Below are 22,007 nucleotides of genomic sequence, written 5' to 3'. Positions count from 1 at the left end.
ATATAGCCTATGTGAAGGTACAGATTTTTTTGGTGTGTTGCCCAGCCCTAAAAGCAACCAAGATGCATTTTAATATCTTGTTAAATGGCACTAAGTATTTAATGTGTTCAACATGTCTTTCATGCTTTTTAGAAATGTCAGAATTTCAATGTCAACTTTAGTGTCTAGTTTGGCTATTTTATTTTAATGTGTAACTGCAATATCCAGTAGTCTAGAAGTGCTGATATCCCATCTAAGCCATGTCATGCCCCGGACTGGTTTTCTGACTCTGTCAACGACATCTGTGGTCACTCTTCTTTGACAGTTGCCTTCAGGCTTCTTAACTGGCGCCTTCCGCTTGTTTGGTTTGAAGTGTGCGTTTGGAGTTTGCATGTTTGGTTTTTCAATTCTGGACCTCCAGGTACAAGTTTAGCCTTGTATGAGTTGGTAAGTCACACCATGAGCTTAGTTGTTTCATTCTCAAGCTTTAATGCCTATAGAGCAGGTGTGGTGGTTTGACTGGTAATGGACGCGAGCATGATGGTTGCCATTGCTCTCTCGCGCACACACTCAAGCACACTGTTCACACCATGCACCCCCGTCTTTCTGCCTGTGTTGAGATGCTTGTAATTCTCCCTGTTGTTTCTCCCTAAAGCCAGATTGATAAGGGCCCCAGATATGATTTGTCAGGAGATGAGAGGTGAGTTAAATAAATTTATTAGTGTGTTGGTTTTTGTTTGTGTAGGATCAAAGGGTTTAATAGTGATTAGTTGGTTACTGAAGAATGCTTCTGAATTTGAGCTTCATTTATGTAGCTTCCACCAGGTTGGTTTCTGGTTTTGAGAATGTCTGGAAAAGCCCATTTGTGTCTTTGGTATAATTGCAATTAGTACTTTACGACAAAGGAGTGGTTTTTTAGGTCGTAGTGGAATTGTTGGAGTGATTTTTGCACTTTGTTTACTGATGGGCGCTGACGTTATTTCTTGCTTCCCTCATTCACTCAATGCATGCTCAATAACAACATTGTAACTTGTTTTTTAGTACGTTCAACCCAGCGGACTACACTGAGCCAGCCCAAACAGAGGAGAGCTACACAAGCGGAAGCACTTGGAGTAACACAGGCAACCTAGAACCTGAGGATGGAAACCGTGAGTGATTTCTTAAGTGTCTCTTGTAAACCCCTCCTCCAGTTCCCATCAGTGTTTGCATGCATTCAGGCTAAAAAATACATTCCACTAAAAAAGCGTCTGTAATAGAATGTTTAGAGTTGCCGTTCTGACACGCATCTGTTTCTGCAGGGCTTGAGTTTACAGGTGGAGAGGGAACAAACTATCCTCGCAAGTTTGACTCCGCCCCTGGTGAGTTTTAACGGCTTGCACTGACTATTTTGTGACGCATTTGTTCACCTGTTGCCATTGTAAGTGAGCTGAGTATCTGTGTGACAGGTGCTTGGAGAACTGCCACGGAAGAGTGGGGCACGGAGGACTGGAATGAGGATGTGAGTATTTGAACCGAGACCAAAAACCTGCTTTCCAATTTAAGCCTGAGCAAATCTAATTCTTGTTCTCTTCTGTCTAGCTGTCAGAGACCAAGATATTCACTGCCTCCAGTGTGGCGTCCATGCCCATTCCACAGGAGAATGTCACCATTACAGCTGGACAGAGGTATGCCGGTGGCTTTTTTTAAGGAAACGTTATGGATTCAATTAAATTTTAAAATCCATAAACAGCATCTGTGAACTTTTCAGTTACTATTTTAAATGATTTTGGCATGTTATTTATCTGCCTACACTGCTATTCAAGTTTAGGGATGGTAGGGTTTTTGGTTTTTGAAAAGTCTCTTATGCTCACAGAGTACTGTACTATCCAACTTTTGAGTAGTTTGTAACAACAGTTAAAAGTAAATATTGAATGCAGAATGTTATTTTAGCTAGAAGGAATGCAATTTAAAAATAGTCAAAATAATGCCTTAGTTTTGCAAAAGAAAACTATTGAGAGAAAGTTTTGCTGACAAAAATATAGATTTGCAAAAGTGGTTTCATTTGCAACGCAACTTTTACTCTGCGTTTCAGTCAGTGTGTGCGATACTGTTTTCCCCTTTGCGCTTCACTTTTCTGCACGTGTAACTTTATGGCACTGTTTTGACGTGGGGGTGGAGTCAAGAAACAGGGGTGTGTTTAGCGGGCATGGTCACGCCTCCCTCCGAGTGACATCATCTACCCGAGACACAGATCAGCACAGATGAATGGCAGAGAGGCATGCGGTGGCTCGTTTCCTTGTACTAACGCTTTTACTAGCATTAAAACGGGCATGGTTTTGTTAAGACTAAATGTGTATTAAAAGCGTTTGCTTAAGTTAGAGATCATGTTAAAGTGGTGTTTATTATTAGCTGTGGACTACTGGCTAACGTGAACTATCTGAAATTAGCCAGCATCTGCTGTTTATTTCTCTCAGTCTCAGTGTGCACACTTTTATAGCTTTTGAATGTTTGGTTTTGTTAATTAAATGACTGAAACGCAGAGTAAAAGTTGCGTTGCAAATGAAACCACTTTTGCAAATCTTTCTTTTTGTCTGCAAAACATTTCTCTCAATACTTTTTTTCCTTTTGCAAAACTTTATTCTTGTGCAAAACTAAGGCATTATTTTGACTCCATAAATTTCAACGCTCAACCACACTGATATGCTGTCACAGATGTGTATATTTTTCCTGATGATTTGCTGCAGCCATGGCATTATGATAACCTTATTGATGTAAGCATGTTTGGCGTTCAGGATTGATTTGGCGGTGTTGCTGGGGAAGACTCCTCCCTCCTCTTCCTCTGAGGCAGAGCCTGCTTCGCTTGAAGGCCCACAGCCGCCATCTCTGTCTCAGTCTCTGGTGTTTAGCAACTCAAAGCAGACAACATCACTGTCCCAGTCCTCCTCCAGTGCTCCTTACAGCCAGCACAGCATGGTGAGCCAGATGATAAATGCTCAGTCCCACTTCATATTAAGTGGCTTTAATTACTATGTACTAACATGTTTAAATTAATAATTTGATACAATGCGCTAATTGTGTACATGTTTTCACATTGCATGTATATTTAAAAAAAGAACTGCATGCAATTACAGCTGTAATTGCCAAATCCTGTCCATAACCTTACCTGTATCCAACCTCAATAGCTTAAAGTTTTTGCAGTACAGTATGAACACATCAAAAAGCACATTGTGGTTATTGTAAGTACATGGTAGTTAAAGCCACTTAATGTAGAGTCGGACCAAATGCCCTGTCCCTTCTTAACTGCTAATATAATGTGTGTTTTTGCTGCAATTGTTGTCAGCTGTCTATATATATATATATATATATATATATATATATATATATAATTTTTTTTTTTTTTTTTTTTTTTTTTAAGGCCCCGTCCACATGAAGACACGTTGAGCTGTATATGTAAAAAATTTGTATCGTATCAGCTTTTCGTCCACACAGATCCAGCATTTTAGGAGCCTGAAACCGTTTTTTTTTTTTTTTTTAACCAGTTACTGGAGTCGATAAATCTGAAACGGACACCCTTGCGTTTTTGTTTGTACAGCCAATTCGTATATTTTTTGAAACAGTGATGTCATCACACCACGTCCCACACGGTAAAGACTAGAAGGGAGACAACTATGGCCTCTGGGCATGTGCACATCAATATTGCGTCATTTAATTACTGTATTTGCATTATTGGCTTGGGGTAGGTGTAGGCGTTAATAAACAATCTGGTAAGTAGCAAATGTATTTATTATTTTATTGTGAGCTTTTTTTTTGCCTCACTTCCGCCTGTTGCTGTACCCCTTCTAGCCACAACTCTTCTTCTTCCTTTTTAGTGTATTTCCGTGGCAGAATTACAGTGCCACATACTGGTCTGGCGTGTATACTACATCGCTTTGAGTCAGTTTCAGTGGTTTCGTGTGTACGCAGATATTTCTTGAGATAAGGGGGAAAAAAAGATTGGATGGGGAAAGATCTGTCTTCGTGTGGATGTGGCTGTATATCTTAATTTTCAAGTTTTTTTTTTTTTTTTTTTCAGGGTATATTTTATTAAACCACACCCGTAACTTCCGTTTTGACCAGTCAGCGTCCAATTTACTTTAATAATCTGTATACTACCTAAACCATCTGCATGCACCTAGAACTTTACACTCTTACTGCAAAGTTCAACCATATTGTTTGGTTTCTCTTTGTCCTTTCCTCAGGTGAGCATGCTTAGCAAGGGTTTTGGTGATGTTGGCGATTCAAAAGGAACCACTGGAGGCTCCACGACTGGTTCTCAATTCCTGGAACAGTTTAAGACGGCCCAGGCTTTGGCCCAGCTTGCGGCCCAGCATTCACAAAGTGGACCGCCCAACACTGGTCCTTCCTGGGATACCAGCTCCACTTCACTGGGGCAATACGGTAAGGTGACCGGCATGGTTTGAATCGCTTCTATGATTGTTCAGCCCTCTCTGTGAAGTCTTATTAATTTCTGTGTCTGCAGATATGAAACCTCAAACAGAGTCTGTGCACAGTCCCTTCACCAAACGGCAGCCCTACCAGCCCACCTCCACTTCCTCCTCCATGATGGATGCCTTCTTGCAGGACAAAGCCACGCCCCCTTCTACCACCTCAGCTCTGCTCCCTCAGTCCACCCAGTCATCTTCACTGCCCCAGGCCGTCACCACCCCTGTCCCCAAACCCTCGGGGCCCTCCCCAGGTCAGCAGAACTCTTCCAGCCCAGCCGACCCACAGGCGTCCAGCCCTCTCCCACTGCAGCAGCACAAACTCAAACAGCAGAAGAAGAGGGCTTCCATCACCACCAAGGTCATGATTCTTCTAGTTCTTTGTGGTCTCAGCTAGGACTGTCATGGTTATGAAATTTGGCTGTCAATTAATTGTCTAAGGAATAATTGCGGTTTTATGGCCGTTACATTTTCTGTGTAATTGTGTTTTAAAGCTTTGATTAATAATAATTGTCATACAAATTTGTGTGATTGCAATTATTTGATTGTGACGGGCCTAGTCTCGGCAGCTTTTCTGAGAATATTGGCATTGATCAAATTTACCTTATGGAGTTGCTCTGTCTTTTTACTCAAATGTTGTTGTTTTTTTAATACAGATTCCAGCTCTAGCAGTTGAGATGCCAGGATCTGCAGATATATCCGGGCTCAACCTGCAGTTTGGAGCATTACAGTTTGGCTCTGAACCGGTACTTCCTGAGTATGATGCCTCGGCAGCTGTTGCCACGACGACGCCAGGCAACCAAGGCCAGAACAGCCTTTACACAAGTGCTAGCAAGTGGGTATCTTGCATCACTATATTCAACGACTGCGATTCTTGAATGGTGCAGTAACATCCTCACAGACTGTCTATTGATTGGTTTTCTGGTTTGTCCACAGTGAGCAAGCTACAGCCCTGTCCAACCCCAGTCAAATGGAGCTTTATGAGCCAAGAGTCAGCCAGACACGGCGCTACCCTCCTTCAGTGTCCTCCTCACCACAGAAAGACATGCAGGCCAAGGTGAGTTTTCTATCAGTGTACCACCAAAAGTCATGTGGAAATGATGGTTCATCTAAGCAAACCTTTTTTTTTTTCTGCCCACAGAATGGGTTCAGTTCGATACAGACGTCACAATCTCTGGAAGGTATGACCAGCTTTAACAAATGGTTTCAAAGTAAAGGGATATGCATTGGCTATGTTAATAACGTACTTGTGGTTAACGGCTTGCAATCTGACATTATCACGTATGTCCATCACTTTGCCAAAACCAAACAAAAACATGCCTAGAGCAGTGCATACACTGCATGACGTTGCCTTTTTGGTTTGGGTTTAGACTACTGTGTCTGCGCATTTAGAGTGCACTCTCTCACTGCATGATTTACTCTATATGAGTGTTTCTTTATGCCATATTTATATAAATGATCTAGTTAAGCAATTACAAGTTAGGTTTTTTTTTCTCAAAAAATATCCCCATGATTGCAAATGCGATATTGTTTTATAGAACAGTTAAGTGACTTACATTTTAGACCCAATATTGTTTTAACTTGCATAAATAGTTCCAAACAAAGCCACCGCAGAACTGTTTTACCTCTGAGCAGCACACAGCAGTTTAAAGGTAAAAATCAAGTTAAAGTAAAATTTCATCTGTCACTGCTGGGAAATAAACCACCAAACAAAATATGAAGAAAAACAAAAACTTGAAGTCTGCTGTCCACGGCAGTCTTAAACCTGGCAAAGTTCTAGCACAATAACATGCTCAGCAAAATATTGTTACATTATCGTTAGGGTTGGGTATCGTTTGGGTTTTTTTCGATTCCGGTGCCAAACCGATACTTTTAAAACGGTTCCGGTGCCTAAACGGTGCCTGAACCGATACTTCTTTTTTTTTTAAAAAGGCCACCAAACGAGGTGGATGACATTAAATGGCTTTTTATTTATTTATTTATTTATTATTTAAATTGAACCATTTATTAAAAGTTTAATGTATACTTAAATGTATGAATATAAATAAATACAAAACACAATTTACTTATTTACAAATTATAATTGACATATTTACAAATTCACAGTAAAACCTAAGCCACCCAACTACAACAAGCCTAATATAACTCTAAACAGTTACAGTAATAACAGCAGTCGTCTGTATTCTTGCTCTGCTACAAACCAGCTTCGAGCTTCAGCTTTATTTTGAAATATGATCATATTCTCTGGCTAAATATTTTTGAACGCATGGCCTTAATGTTTCCATGGTGACGCGTCATGTTTCTCACATGACACACAGCAGCCGCAATAGCGCTGACAGCTCAGCTGTATCGGGTTTATTTCGTTTTTTCTTTTTATTCAAAATATTCACAAACTTCTTAACTGTGTCACGAACTATCTGATGTTCAAATGTGTGAGTGAATGTGTGTTAGTTGATCTATAAAGCGCAATGGGCGGCGCCATGTTAGTTTGCGCCTCAGAATCGGATCTGTCGGATTTACAACACTTGAGTTCATTCTCGTCTCACGAAATACATGAAAGTAAGTGACCAGTGAACTGGAAGAAGAATAGAGTACACTATATAGTTACTATATAATGTGCATTTATCTGATGTGAATAAAACACGTAACGTTAGTCAAATTATAACCGTCTGAAAGGATTGTCATTGCCGCTTTCATAGACATCAGTGTGTGTTTTTTGCTAGTAGCCTACTTATGAACATTTAAATGTCTGAAACCTGAAATAAACATGATGTCGTTGAAAACGCTGAATAGTTGTCATGAGTTGTGATGTGACCAGCGCTGAGCGTCTGTCTCTGGCTCAGCCAAAGCGCGAAAGCACGTTTGAATTTTGGCACCGAAATGAGGAACCGAAATCTGCGTTCTGATTCGGTCCGGTACATACCGGTTATATAAGTACCGGTGCCATATTGGAACCGGATTTCGGTACCCAACCCTAATTATCGTCAATTTATTTATTTTTTTGGTCTATTGCACACACTTAAATGTGCACCATGTAAAATATCCATAAACCGCTAGGCCAGTGTTATATATTTTGTTCAATTGAGTACTTGCAATATCCCAAATGTTTCAAACTATTTGTAAATCGTGAGAAAATTGCTATTTTAACCAAGGAACCCGGACATGTGAGGGAGTCGCCTGTCAATTGCATCATATCTGAGTTACCCTCGGTTTCCGGTTTTATTTTGCAGAAACACTTTACTCTTACTGCAGTGTGCAACAAGTCCAGTGAACCAAAGACCAGGCTTAAGATATACCGCAGATTTCAAACAGCATCTTTTATGTCACAAAATACCTTGTAAAGCTGGGCTTTAGCGTGTCGTTAAATATGCTGTGAAGCAGAGCAGTCTCAAGAGAAGCCAGGTTATACATGTGTGCATTATTGTTAATGGACAGGCTAATTTGCAAATTCATGGTTTCGCGTATACTAAATGAAGCAAGGGTGTTGAGTTAAGGCATGAAGACTTTTTTTTCACAAGGAAAAACATTTAAATATATGTAATTTTGGTGATCAAAGATAAGTTTTAAGGGATAAATTGACTACGGAGGACTTTAATGATAAACGTAAAGGGCAATGCTTTTACAGTGTCCTTGTTGCACAATTGCATGTAGTTTATTATTACTCCGCACTTAAATGTATTCTTGCAATCTAATTGAACAATAGGAACGTGCACATCACAGCTATAACGATACACAATATCAGTGGAATTCATATATATATATATATATATATATATATATAGTATCATAAACTGTGACAACCAATCAGAATCTATCCCACCTATAACTAATGCATGTGCTTGGGACGTTATCATCCATTGGTGTGGATGCAAGAGTTATTGCTCTTGGTGTGAATGAGCCTCATACAAATGATAAAACGTTGTTAATTATCCCATTATCCCTCCCAGCTGCAGCAGGCTCTGCAGTGGCCATGAAACCGGCATCCGAATCAGTCGTCCCACCATCAGTTTCCAACATGGGCTCATTGGCTGACCCCTCATCAGGTCCTCCTTCCCTGCTGACTACATCCAATCAGACGCCTCTCAGTGCTCTTGGGCATGAAGATGCCTCTTCCAGCTCACTGGCTCCTCAACACAATAAGTATGCCATTTTGTTGTTGCCTTACGTAAATTTAGTGTGTATGGATGAGAGATGATTATAATAATACTGCATGTTTCCCATCAGCTCCCTCCCTACACAGCAAAACAGTTTGGCACCTTCAGTTCGCACTTCAAACACAAGTCTGCTGGTGAGTTTGCAACTAAAACGCACTTCCTTTTTACAGAGTGAAGTCTGTATTGTCCTTATACATTTCTGTAATACATATTCTAGTTTTGTGTACTTTTTCATAAAAATATTCTTCATGAAATTTCATGAAAAGCATTAATGTCTTAAATTAGAGCAGAAAGTCTTAAATTCAATATCATGGCATTAAATTAGAGCCTTAGGAATTCTGCAATGCAGAAAACGTGGATGGAATTACAGAATCCATTCATAAAAATGGAGTATAATGCAGAATGTCACAATGTCAAATTTTGTATGAATTAATCAAAAGTAGGTCCGTACAATTAATTGAATGGTTCATCCAAAAATTTAAATAGTAATTTACTCAAATGTCATTCCAAACCCATAAGACTTTTGTTCGTCATATAAAGCGATCGAGTCTCTTCAAAAAAAGGTTGAATAAACCGCTTGATTCACATGGATTGAACGTCTCTATGAACTTTTTGAAGCAAAGTGGTAGTTGCTTAGACTGTCAAAGGACAGACGGAAATCTTTCCCAATTCATTAAAATATCTTCATTTGTGTTCTGAAGCTGAACAAAAGTCAGTAAAATTCAATTTAACCATTAAAGCAGGGTCCAGGAAAATTATAACCGAATAAACTATATAAAAATATATATATAAAAAAAAAAACGGATTTCAAAGGACCCTAAATTGAATTGCAAAATTAGGTTGCATGTTTTCCAGTATAAATTCGAAACCTCTTTAAATCAAGATACGTTTACTTGACATGGAAACATTTTTCTTAAAACAAATATCGGTCATTGGGTATGAAAATAACTTGCATTTGAATTAAGTAGATTTTTATGAACCCTATTTATTCCTTCAATTTTCTTTAATTGGTCTTAAAAAGGTCTTGCATTTACCTTCATAAAACCTGCAGAAACCCTGACAATTACTTTATTTGCCCCTGAAATTACTGCCATTTTAAAATTGTCCTGTTGATTTTATTCTTATGATTTAATTTATTTAAACAAATGGCTGTCTGTGGAGTTTTATTTATTTGTATTAAGTTTATCTCTTTTGCTCACTGTGATCATCTTCCTTCAACTTCATCTCAGCACCCAAGTGTGGATGCTGATTCCAGCTTGCACTCCTCATCCTTCTCCTCGGTCTCTGTGGCTCCATCTTCAGTTCCCCCGCCCTCTTCGGCTACTTCAGCAGCCCCAATCTCCCACAGCGTCCCTGTTGTCCCCTCTTCATCTGTCAGTTCAGTCTCGGCGCAGTCCGCCCTGGGTCCTGTCAGCAGTCTGACCATGGGGTTGAACAGTGTTACCGGTGTGGTTTCAATGGTCCCCCCTCAGGCTGCTGCATCTTCATCTGTTGCCTCGGCCTCTGTGGCACTTCCATCTGCCTCGTCTCGCAGCACGGCTGCCTCAGGTAAGAATTACAGTTATTAGTGATGATCAGGTGATGCTGATATTACAAACTCAATTACTACTACTATAGGAATATACTGTTGTATAAAAAATGTGCAATACTTGATATAACTGGATAAAACCATTTCTACATCATTTGATTGTATGTTGCTTCATCTAAACAGGGAAAGCACCTCCAAACCTGCCTCCTGGAGTGCCGCCACTGCTGCCCAACCCTTACATTATGGCTCCTGGCCTGCTTCACCCATACCCAGTAAGTGTTTGGCCTGTTTTGTTGCTGCCGCCGCATGCTTTGACCTATTTGGTATCTTGTTTTAGCTCACAAACCTCTTATGTCCTGCAGCCTCAAGTTTATGGCTATGATGACTTGCAGATGCTGCAGACCAGGATACCCCTGGTGAGGGCTTGTTCCTGTTTGATTAGCTGAATTATTTGACATGAATGCAAAGGAAATGGGTTTGTTTGTGACGTATAAAGTTGAGTCATTATTCTCGCCTTCTGCAGGACTATTACAGCATCCCATTTGCCACTCCAACCACAGCACTGACCGGCAGGGAAGGCAGTTTGACGAGCAACCCTTATTCTGGTAAAATGCAGATTTAATTTCCATTTTAAATTTGGTTTGTGCATTGCATTAAGTGTCTGGACAGTTAACCCGAAGGTTGTTAGCCAAAAGCTTAATTTATTTGAAACGGTGTCTGAAATGTTTTCTATTAGCTGGTGACCTGTCGAAGTTCGGCCGTGGTGACGCCTCATCTCCTGCCCCTGCCACAACGCTGGCTCAGCCCCAGCAGACCCAGACGCAGACGCACCACACCACCCAACAGCCCTTCCTCAACCCAGCCCTTCCACCAGGATACAGCTACACCAGCCTGCCCTATTACACTGGTGTGCCCGGTCTGCCCAACACCTTCCAGTACGGCCCAGCCATGTTTCCGGTAAAAGCTCTTAAGGCATCTTTACACAGCCTTGTTAAATCTTCTGTGCCTGCTCTAAATTCAGTGAAAAAACACAATGCAGCATAAAAGCCAGACTGTTATGCCTGCTTTGATCCACCTCAGTCTCCCCTACTATCAAAGTATACCTTTGTAATAGAAATGTAAGTGTTTATGCCATTTCTGATTTATGCATGTTTCACTACTATAGCTGGATCTTCCAGTGAAAACGACAAATTTCTATTTGGTGAAGTAAGCAGGACTTCATTTTACCAATCATATACTCCGCTTAAACCCTGCCCCTCCGCAATTGGCTGCAAGCATTTATTTTTGAATGCACTGCCCATATCTCAATCCAGTCAACAACTTCTATACTGGTACAGAAGTAAAGATCTGCCGCTGCTTTAGTTTCATTGCGAGTTTTAAGGATTGTTTCTGAATGTTCCTCCAGGTGGCTCCTACCTCCTCCAAACAGCATGGTGTGAATGTCGGTGTCAATGCGTCAGCTACAGCCTTCCAGCAGGCTAGCGGTTATGGATCACATGGATATAGCACTGGTAATGCATTTTCTTACATGCAACAATTTAAAATGCCGTAAAAACATTCAGTTGGAATGTTTTACAACCGAATCTGCCCTAGAATTAGTTTACCAGTTTGCTAAAGTATTAGGAAAACGTTCAGCCATGAGGAACACGATGGTAACAAGATCTACTAGTTAGCAGAGTTTAAGCCATGTTTAACTAAACGTGGTCTGTCACCTCTTAACCCTACATTGGCCAAGTCTGTTCCTTTTCTTGTCTGTGAAGTTGAAGTATGAGATGATTCATCTTATGTTAAAGGTATAATCCATAGTACTGCATCTTGTTTGGTTTTTGCAAAACCAGATGACCTTTGCAATCACAACTGTACTGCATGGAGTTTTGTTTTGTGTCGCTAAGCTTTAAACGTTGATCCTACTTGTGGGGTAGTTTTATTATACAACTTGACTTGGAGTGTCCTGGACAGAAATCAATCTGCAGCTTCAAGAACATGTCTATCTTTGACCACTTTAAGAGCAGATGTTGGCCAATCATCTACTTGAGAATCCATACAACTAGTGAGTCCAAACTGTGATGTGCAAATAGTCTTAAGCACTTCAAAGTGCCACCAGTGGGTGGGTTTCTGTGGAACCAGTGATGTAAGGAGAATGAGGCGGGAGGGAGGTCGCTTGATTTAGGGTGGTGGGTTCACACATGCTTTCCACACGCTGCTTGCTTTTGACCATCCACCACTTTTGAGCACCGTTTGTGTTGTACCCTCCCATTCCTTCGCTCTTGCGCTCCCCCCTCCATCTAACTCATCCATCTTCTAAAATATTGTCTCTTATGCTTTAGATTCTTCTTGTCCTTATTTTTTTCTTCCATATTGTCTTTCCGTCTTTTGAAATATATCTTCTTCCGTATTAAATATATCTTCTCTTTTCATGTTCTCTTTTTTTGCCCCATTATTTACTTTTGTCCATCACTTTCATATCTCCTCTGTTTCATATCTCCTCTACGTCACCAGTACTCTATTCCGATTAGACCCCTCCCCAGCTTTGCTGCATCCCAGCCTCCATCCCTGTGCCCCGTCCCCTTCACTCCTCCTTCCCTCTGGCCCTGCCTGGTGTGTGTCTAATGCTGTGGGGCTGTGGCTGTGTGTGTCTGACCGTTTGCAGGCTATGAGGATTTGGGCCAGGCTTCGGCAGGGAGCGGGGATTTCTGTAAGGGTGGCTACGGCACCGCCGTTGCCGCAGCTGCTGCTGCTGCTGCCGCTGCCGCCGCCGCTGCTTCTGCGCAAAACAAGCCTGCGAGCTCTGTCACCGGGCCTGGAGTGGGTGAGTGCAGCCTCACGCTAAAACCCCCAATTTCCTTGTTCCTCCTCCCTTTTCTTTCTTAAGCTCTCTCTCTCCCCTCATTTGCTCCTAACTTACTACTGGTCAAGCTTGATGAAGCTGTCACATGCCACCTGGTCTCAGATGAAAGAAGATCATGAAACTCTTTGAACCTAGAAAGTTCTGTACAGGCTGGAGGACAGTGAAGTCACACTTTCTTTGGGTTGAACATCAGGGTTGTTACTTCTGTGACTAAGACAGCGACGTGGTGACAGTCTTTTCTTTAACACTCTCCTGAAAGGGTTTCTTAATGGTGCAAGAAGCCAACTACCCAAAAATGCATAAGATCCGAATAGTGGAGTTGTTTGACTGGCCTTTTTCAGTATTTGAAGATATTTATTAAATATCAACAAATTGTTTTTCAGAAATGGATTAGTGTTTTGTGCTGATAGGTTTTTTAATTTTGTGAACATTGTCAGCCTGATGATCTGGGCTACTGATGGCAGCATGCTTTTCAGATTGTTTTTATGTACTTTTTTTTTTTTTTGGCATAATGATCACCAACATATTCCATGATGGGTTGTTTTGTAACAATTATTGGGCATATTTGCCCCTCTTTTGGATCTACTTTTAAATAGTGTCTCATGGTTTACTGTCAAACATTTTCAAATGTACCAAAAATACTGGTACTGAATTTTGATGTTGAATCCATTGCTTCAGCCACTTTAAAATGTGTGCTTGTGTATATGTCAGGGCTTGACGTTAGGGCTGGGTACTTGAACTCTGTACTTTTAAGGGTTCTGACCGAATTACGTCAGTCCTACCGAGTACCGATTCACATTAACTCAATTGGTGCCAAATTTCGGTGCCCTGACAACGCATCTGGTGATATAGACTAGTGTCTGTGAATATTAAAACTATTTAAAAACGAATCATGCATCTCTGTGTGAATGAATGGCGCAGATGCGCGGTTAAATTTACCTCACACACTGAATCGTGCATGACTGACGCGTGTTTACATCTCTGACTCTCAGAGCTCTGGAGATGACGTTCATGTCCTCACATGAGACGGCAGTCACTTCTTGAGCATTTTACCATTACATTTGAGAAACTATCGTCATATCATAAACACACAGAAACTCAAAGGTCTTCACGGCAACCCGTCTAAAGTAATACCACTGGTGTTACCGAACATAGCAAGGTAATTTGCAAGACCTGTGAAATGATTATTGCAACGAAACGGGGAAAATACTACAAACCTGTTCCAACACTTAAAACAGCGCCATAATTGTATGATAAATGCATGTCGACGAAGTCCATCGAAACGTCTCAGAGCCAGCCTGAACCGACTGAACAAGTATCCATCGTTCAAGCATTTGCAAGCGTCACGCCTTATGTGAAGGGCTCGAAACGACAAAGAAATTACTGACGCAATCACCTATCATGTATGCAAAGACATGGTGCCTGCGTATCAATAGTATATGAATAACATTAATCAAACGTCACTGTAAACATTAGTTAATGCACCATGATCTAACATGAATAACTGTGCCATGCATGGTGCATTATTCAAATCAAACGTTGTCACTGTTAACATTAGTTAATGTATTAGTAAATGCTAAAATTAACATAAACTAACATTTTAATAAATGCTGTTTTAGTATTATTCATGCTGTATTCATTGTTAGTTCATTTTATCTAATGCATTAACTAATTGTTAACAAATAGCACCAGAAATAGTGGATATGCTGTTTTTTTCTTGCAAAAAACCTTTAAGAGGGCAGTCTATTTTTGTTTTGTTTTGAATTGTTAGTTATTATGACGGGAGTTAAGGTTAGTTAACCTTCATTTATTTGATGTTGTCTGTTTTTAACAATTTATGAATTTTTATCAAGCTGTTAAAGCTACACTATGTAACTTTTCCGTCCACTAGAGGTCGCCTGTTCAAAACAAAGGCGTAGTTTGATGACACCACGTTTGAGCACAGAATCTTGGGACATGTGGTCTTCACCTCACAGCCGGTGGAAAACAGTCAGGATAGGACTCGGGCAGAAATCCAGTTCATGGATGCGATTATTAACACTACTGTAGTCTGAAGCAGAGCAGGACCGAGTGTTGTGGAGCAATTGAAGAGCGGGACTGTTATTATGGCATAGTCGCCGGCGGGACTTTTATTATGACACGGTTGCCGGCGCCACTTCCTCTTTTCCAGTCATGAGTATATGAGGTAACGCAACTGTTTATCGTATTAGATCTATCTGAGTGTATTAAAAAGGAATTTATGACGTTCGCTCGGCGGCTGCTATGACACTTGTTCACACTGCAGTGAGAGTAAAGTGTTTCACTGAATAAAACCGGAAACCGAGGGTGACGCAGATATGATGCAATCGATAGGCGACTCCCTCACACGCATAGCTCACACGTCCCGGTTCCTTGTTTAAAATAGCCCCCTTTAGTTACTGTTGCTATGTCCGACAAGCCATGGCGCTCTCACACCACACATTCTCATGTAGAGAAAATGCATTGCGGAGCAAAGAGGACACTGACAATATGCCGACAGACAGGACAGAACAAGTTACTTTAGATATTAAACAGTCTCAAAAGAAAATACTAAAAATTAACATTTCAAAGTTAAGAAATTTAAACAACAAATACCGTTTTGTGGCCCTTCAATGTGTCGTGATCGCTGTAGCGCCTCAGTTAAAGCTGCTCGTGAGCCGATTTTCTCTTCCTTCTAGTTCATTGATAAGCATGAAATAAACATGAATGAACACTAAAAGAAATTGTTTCAACCGGGGAAAGACGACAGTACACACCGTTTTTCCAAGTTCAAGTCCGCTGACGTTAATCTACTAACTCTCCTGACTGCTTTGTCGGACAAAACGGCAGATTCGGCGATGTGATTGGTCAGATCGCCTGTCAATCAAACTTGCGGCAAATTGCAATATTCATTTTAAAAAATCGTTATGATTATTTTGTCCATATTGCACAGCCCTAGTATTTGTAATATTATCTTGTAATTTGGCAGCAGGTATATTAGGCTTCTGTCACTCCGGGTACCCGCAGGATCTTAAAGTCTGAAATGTCTTTAAATTCAAAATCTAAATTTTAAGGCCTTAAAAAGTCTTAAATTCGCTGAAGTATTGAGTTCTAGGTCTTAAATAATTTTAAATGGGTCTTAATTTTCCTACGTCCATGTAACGCTACCTCTTGCTCATTGAAATGCTCCCGCAGCCTTTTAGAGAGAGTGCGTGTGTTGTAGTTTTTTTCACTAGTGAGAGACCAACATGCATCATTATATATAATATAATATAATATATAATATATAATATAATATAATATATGTATGTATGCAGCCAATCAGTTTTCGTGTTATTGGCGCTGGTCTCTTTCGGATTGTACCACAGACACATCAAACGGATTTTATTCTTCAGCTGACAGTTCTTCCAGTTCCGCGATCGTGAAAGCGGAGGCGAATCTTTCTTGCCTGCCATCTCGCATAATTACCAAATAAAAGCATGATATGCCCGATAGCACACAAAAAGAGTTTAAAAAGCGATATAAACCCTGAATTCATTCGCTACTGACACACGGTCAGACTGGCCGTGGATTCTGTGCACGCATTTGCCGCCTGTCAGTGCTCGCGCGAGCGAGTGTACCGAATCTAGGCACATTACTGTAGGTCTTAAAGTGAAAGCAACCCAATAAAGCCTAGCCTATACCCCCTCATGCCTGTGTCGTTAATATTAATCCAACAACAACGGGAAAAAACAAACAGTAGCCTCCCTAAACTTAAAGGACTGTTTGTATCTGTATATTTAAAGGGTTAGTTCACCCAAAAATGAAAATTGTCATTAATTACTTACCCTCATGTCGTCCGACACCCGTAAGACCTCCGTTCATCTTCGGAACACGAAGATATTTTAGTTGAAATCCGATCGCTCAGAAAGGCCTCCATTGGCACAATGCACTTTACACTCTCAAGACACATAAAAGGTACTACAGACGTCGTTACAAAGTCCATCTCATTACAGTGGTTCTACAATAACTTTATAAAGTGACGAGAATAGTTTGTGCGCAAAAAACCCTAAATAACGACTTATATCATGATGACCGATTTCAAAACAAGGCATCATGAAGCTTTGAAGCGTTATGAATCAGTGAGTCGATTCAGCGGTTTGAATTGCCAAAGTCAACTGATTTCAGCAGTTTGGCGGTTTGACACTCGATCCGAATCATGATTTGACTCGCTGATTCATAACGCTTTGAAGCTTCATGATGCATTATTTTGAAATCGGTCATCACTATACAAGTTGTTATTTAGGGTTTTTTTGCACACAAAAACTATTCTCGTCGCTTTATAAAGTTATTGTAGAACCACTGTAGTGAGATGGACTTTGTAACGACGTCTTTAGTACCTTTTATGGGTCTTGAGAGTGTAGAGTGCATTGTGCCAATGGAGGCCTTTCATTTTTGGGTGAACTAACCCTTTAAGTTGTATTTATTTGTCCTATTGTCAAACAAGATTCATGCATTTTGTTTGTTTTATTGCCATGTGACTATTGTGCATCTAACACCATGATATGGTAAATGTGGCATCCTAATTATGAAAAAAAAACAAAAAAACATGCACATTTCTGAAAATGTTTTGATTTTGGAAATTGCTTTATATAGGTCTTAAATTGAATTCATAATGGTCTTGAAAAGGTCTTAAAAAGGTCTTAAATTTGACTTAGTGACAGTGTTTCTGCAGGTTTCACCAAGCACCTGACGCACTGATGGGGATGAGTATTAAGGTTTTAACAGTATTGGTACTCTTAAGATACTGCTTTTCGATCCGGAACTTTAACTGTTGTATCGGGTCTATATATAATTATTATTATTATTATTTTTTTTACTAATTAAGAACATAATTAACATTGCTTTATAATCTGAAATGTAAAATATCTAGCCAAAAAAACCGGCAATGTTTGAACAAATGAGTATAACATCTATTTTTAAATGCAGCAGTGTGCATGTTATTTGTTTTTTGCATAAGATACAATATAAGAACAACGAAACAAAGTCAAATAAATATACAATAAAATAAAGATGCAAATGAAATGGTGCTTTAATTTCAGGAAGGTCTACTAAAATTACTATTCAGTCAAGTAATATGGCTTCCAAAAGAAATCTAATAAAGTAATCAAATATAAAATAACACTGCCTAAATTGATAGATTAATGCTTATTGAAGCTAAAGTTAATCATTCGAGATCTGGGAGAAACGTTGTCTTTGCCTTTTGTTGTTTGATTCACGTTATTGGCACTTAATGTTAATGGTTCATGTCAGCAGGTTTATTAGAATGCTGCCCCTTTAAGACTGAATACATATCAAAATGATAAACATCATATTTTCCCATCTATTTACGCCCATTTAAGATAAAATGTGTTTAAGTGAATACTTATAGCCGATCATTTTGACAGGCTATATGTTGTGTGTATTTGACGGTTTAGACGGGCGCACAAAGCCTAAAATATAGGGCTGTGAATCTTTGGGTAGGAAGCGATTCGATTCATAGGTTTTCGATTCAAGAACGATTTTTGACGATTCGAGACTATTCACATTAAAATTCGATGCGATTCTGCATTTTTTTTTTTTTTTTTTTTTTTTCATTCATAGGATTATTAAAATGCTTCCCCTAATGTGTCTTAGTCAGGGTGTGAATTACACAGTGGCCTTCAGAGGTCAGAGTGGGCAAAAAAAAAAAAAACTAACACTTTACAATAAAGTTGATTAGTTTAACATTAGTTAACTACATTAGTTAACATGAACTAATAATGAACTGCACTTATAAAGGATTTATTTTATCTTTGTTAATGTTAATTTCAACATTTACTAATGCATTATTAAAATCTTGTCAACATTAGTTAATGCACTGTGAACTAACATGAACAAACCATGAACAGCTGGATTTTTATTAACTAACATAAACAAATATAAACTAATGCTGAACAGAGGTGTTGCAAAATAAAACATAATACCAGGTTAGTTGATTAGGTTATGTTAACTAATACATCCTTACTGTAAAGTGTTACCAAAAAAAAAAAAAAAACTTTAGTCCATTGTTAATGTTAGTTCATATTACTTCATTGTTTTATTATTACACACTTCCCATATAAAATGGCATTTGTAGAAATTTACATAAGCCAGAATTTAAAAAGGCTTTAAAAGTATTGTTACTTAATGCTAACTATTGTGTAGGATAATGTTAATGGCTACACAACCTATTAAAGTGTTCCTGGCATTAAACACACAATGCTGCATAGAGAGACTCATATCATGCACTTTCCCAACTAATCATAAACTAACTTTTCTTCACAGAATAGAAAGGAAAACTCTCTTTGTTCTCTATTTCCTTTTGATGATTCTGAAAGGGAACGCACCGGTGTCTACTGTTGTCTATAATTCCGGTCTCGATAGAGAGCGGTCATCTGCTCATGTGGCCATCCTGAGGAGAACTCAAACATGGGCTGCTCAAACATGTGTCAGTGAGCGACGGACGGAGTGCGAGAGCACTCCAGTGAAGGCGGTAAAGCGCGTGTCTGTGAGGGCGCGGATGACGCAGCACGTCTCTATTAATTCACGCATTTAGTAGATATAATCTAATGTTAATTTTAAAGCACTGAATCGCGATTTCATTCGATTCTTAGCATTTTAAATCGATTGTCGGCCAAAATAAACGATTCACGATTCAAAATGCATATGCATCGTCAGGATTTGTAATTGATGCATCGAGAAAACGAGTGAATTTTTACACCCCAACCAAAATATAATGTGCAAATCTAGTTATGGTCCATTTCACAGCGTGCACAAATGGCCGCCTTGGATTATTTTGCTTTTAATAGCTCTTATCAAACTCAATTTAGCAAACCGTAGACTGCATTTTACAACAATTGCAGATTGTGCTGATTCTGATGTTACGTTTGAGTTTTAAGGAGGAACCAGTTCTCACAGCTGTGAAGGGAAGGAAGTTGCGCTAGACTGAGCGCTGCTAGTTAATAGTTTTACTTGTATAAAACGTTATATAATATTTATTTATTTATTTCCTTGGAAGCCAAAATAAAATCCCATCCCTAAAGTGTAACCAGACTAATCTTTTTAGTTCTCTTGGCCATTGTCACTCATTAAGAATGGGCGTTCATGTTGTGCACGCTGTAGCTCCGCGTGATCGCTCTCCCGCTCTTTCTTTCTGGATTGCGAATAGCAATTTTCTCATAGAAACGGTTGGATTTGCAAGATAACCTCTATATATCAATATTAAATAGTACGTGCATTTTCTTAATTTCTCCATTACCGACAGCAGAACCGGTAGCATCAAAGATTATCGATACTGCTCATAATTTAGCACCAGGGATCATTTAATACCGGGTTTCGGTACCCATCCCTACGCACGGCTCCATTATACTGTTACACATGCATTTTCTTTCTCTACTGTTTACGTTTACTTGAAACAACTTACTATGCTTACTTGAATACTTGCCAAGACTGGCATTTTGGCATTATTTTGTGTATTTAGTATTTGACTGTTGAAGTGCAATAAGCAGCGCAAAAGAACTCCATTTAGTAATGAGAGGTGGCTTTATGTGCACGCACTTTGGGTGTGAGCACAAAATCTGCGGGAAAGAGTAAATTGCGCAATACGTGCAATCTCGTGCTGAAATTCAAGCCCTGTAACGCCAACAATATTCATACAGGGCAAATGAAACCAGTGAGTGAGGGGAGGCGGGTTTGTGTCAACTCTATCTGAGAGATGAGTGGGAAACGAGTATTGGAAGCGTTTCAGATATTTCAGCATCGTTGTATATTTTTTTACATTTTATGTACCCTTTTTTTGCCTCATGCAAATTGCATGACGTTGTCTGGTGTGGATTTTTAATTTTTGTAGTTTTTGCCTCAATCTGTTAGATCAGTGAACAAAAGTGGTGCCAGTTCAAGGGTATGACACGATGTGGTACCACAGATGTGCAGTTTTTACACACCGCTCTCCACCTAAAAGCATTTTAGGGATATATATATATTCCTTTTAAATGTCACATTTTAGCATTCCACATTTGGGGAATCAAATTAAACCCAACCAATTCAGCAATCATATTCAAGTCCGCATTATAGTGACAGTCTATCTCAAGTTAACGAAGTACTACCGTTGATGTTTTGCTAGTTTCAGTGATCACCATTTCATACGTTTTGACTTTTCTGCTTTAGGAGTCTCTGTGACATCAAGCAACACAGGAGTCCCTGACATTTCAGGGTCTGTTTACACAAAGACACAGGTGAGATCCCACGTCAGATTTGAATTTGGTCAATTTGAGTCGCCGAGCATTTGGTTTCACAAATGCTAAAGTGTCTTAATCTGCCCTCCAGTCTTTTGAGAAGCAGGGTTTCCACACAGGAACCCCCAGCGCTTCCTTCAGTTTGCCCTCTGCACTTGGGAGTGGCGGCCCCATCAACCCTCCGGCTGCAGCGGGTTACGCTCCGGCCCCTTACATGCACATCCTGACCCCGCATCAGCAGCCACACTCTCAGATGCTCCACCACCACCTGCAGCAGGACGGACAGGTCAGCTTGCATCATGCTGCCTTGTGTTTACCGATCAGGCTCAGGAAATAATCTTCTTTTTCTGTTTCTATCCCTCATCCTTCCTTTGGGTCATTTTGACCCGAAACTCATTTTTATTTTTTATTTTATTTTTTAATTGACTGTTCTTCGGAGTGTTAAAGACCCTAGGACTTAAGTCGTACTTTAACCACGAATACACAAACAGATTGACTGGATTCGAGGAGTTTTGTGGTAGAAATTTAAAGGGTAACTAACTAAAAAACTCCCTTTTTTTTAGGGTTTAATGATCTGCAAGACTGGGGCTTTATTAGTGCTGTTCATTGACGTTTGGGTATAAAGTGTTTTAATTTGACAATATATGGTGTAAAAACGTCTGAGTGCTGCCCTCTTAAGGTTGAACGGTGGCTACTGCAGTTGAATTTTCCTTTTGGACGTAGTTTGCCATCATGGCGTATGTTGGCTCTTCCAACGGCTCATTACCC

General features: G+C 39.8%; 1 protein-coding gene across 11 annotated transcripts in view; it reads left to right on the top strand.

Annotated features, from left to right (window-relative positions):
• Positions 1-22,007, top strand: part of ubap2l (ubiquitin associated protein 2-like) — a 40,902-nt gene that overhangs the window by 16,008 nt on the left and 2,887 nt on the right. For 2 of the 11 annotated variants that reach the window (XM_079828765.1, XM_079828766.1), the window contains exons 8-28: positions 635-679; positions 1,021-1,127; positions 1,278-1,337; positions 1,425-1,477; positions 1,558-1,643; positions 2,751-2,931; positions 4,197-4,395; positions 4,478-4,800; positions 5,096-5,274; positions 5,376-5,496; positions 5,581-5,620; positions 8,387-8,579; positions 8,664-8,727; positions 9,823-10,141; positions 10,305-10,393; positions 10,484-10,537; positions 10,645-10,726; positions 10,858-11,078; positions 11,527-11,632; positions 21,172-21,239; positions 21,331-21,525. In XM_079828765.1, the coding sequence (XP_079684891.1) occupies positions 635-679; positions 1,021-1,127; positions 1,278-1,337; positions 1,425-1,477; positions 1,558-1,643; positions 2,751-2,931; positions 4,197-4,395; positions 4,478-4,800; positions 5,096-5,274; positions 5,376-5,496; positions 5,581-5,620; positions 8,387-8,579; positions 8,664-8,727; positions 9,823-10,141; positions 10,305-10,393; positions 10,484-10,537; positions 10,645-10,726; positions 10,858-11,078; positions 11,527-11,632; positions 21,172-21,239; positions 21,331-21,525 (2,785 nt within the window). Of the gene's footprint in view, positions 1-634; positions 680-1,020; positions 1,128-1,277; positions 1,338-1,424; positions 1,478-1,557; positions 1,644-2,750; positions 2,932-4,196; positions 4,396-4,477; positions 4,801-5,095; positions 5,275-5,375; positions 5,621-8,386; positions 8,580-8,663; positions 8,728-9,822; positions 10,142-10,304; positions 10,394-10,483; positions 10,538-10,644; positions 10,727-10,857; positions 11,079-11,526; positions 11,633-12,771; positions 12,931-21,171; positions 21,240-21,330; positions 21,526-22,007 lie in introns of all 11 variants that reach the window. The other 9 variants (XM_079828761.1, XM_079828758.1, XM_079828768.1 and 6 more) reach the window with 7 other exon arrangements.

Source organism: Gobio gobio (genome assembly GCF_949357685.1).
Source record: "Gobio gobio genome assembly, chromosome: 11".
NCBI classification, from domain to species: domain Eukaryota; kingdom Metazoa; phylum Chordata; class Actinopteri; order Cypriniformes; family Gobionidae; genus Gobio; species Gobio gobio.
This window is presented reverse-complemented; position numbering and strand designations above follow the sequence as displayed.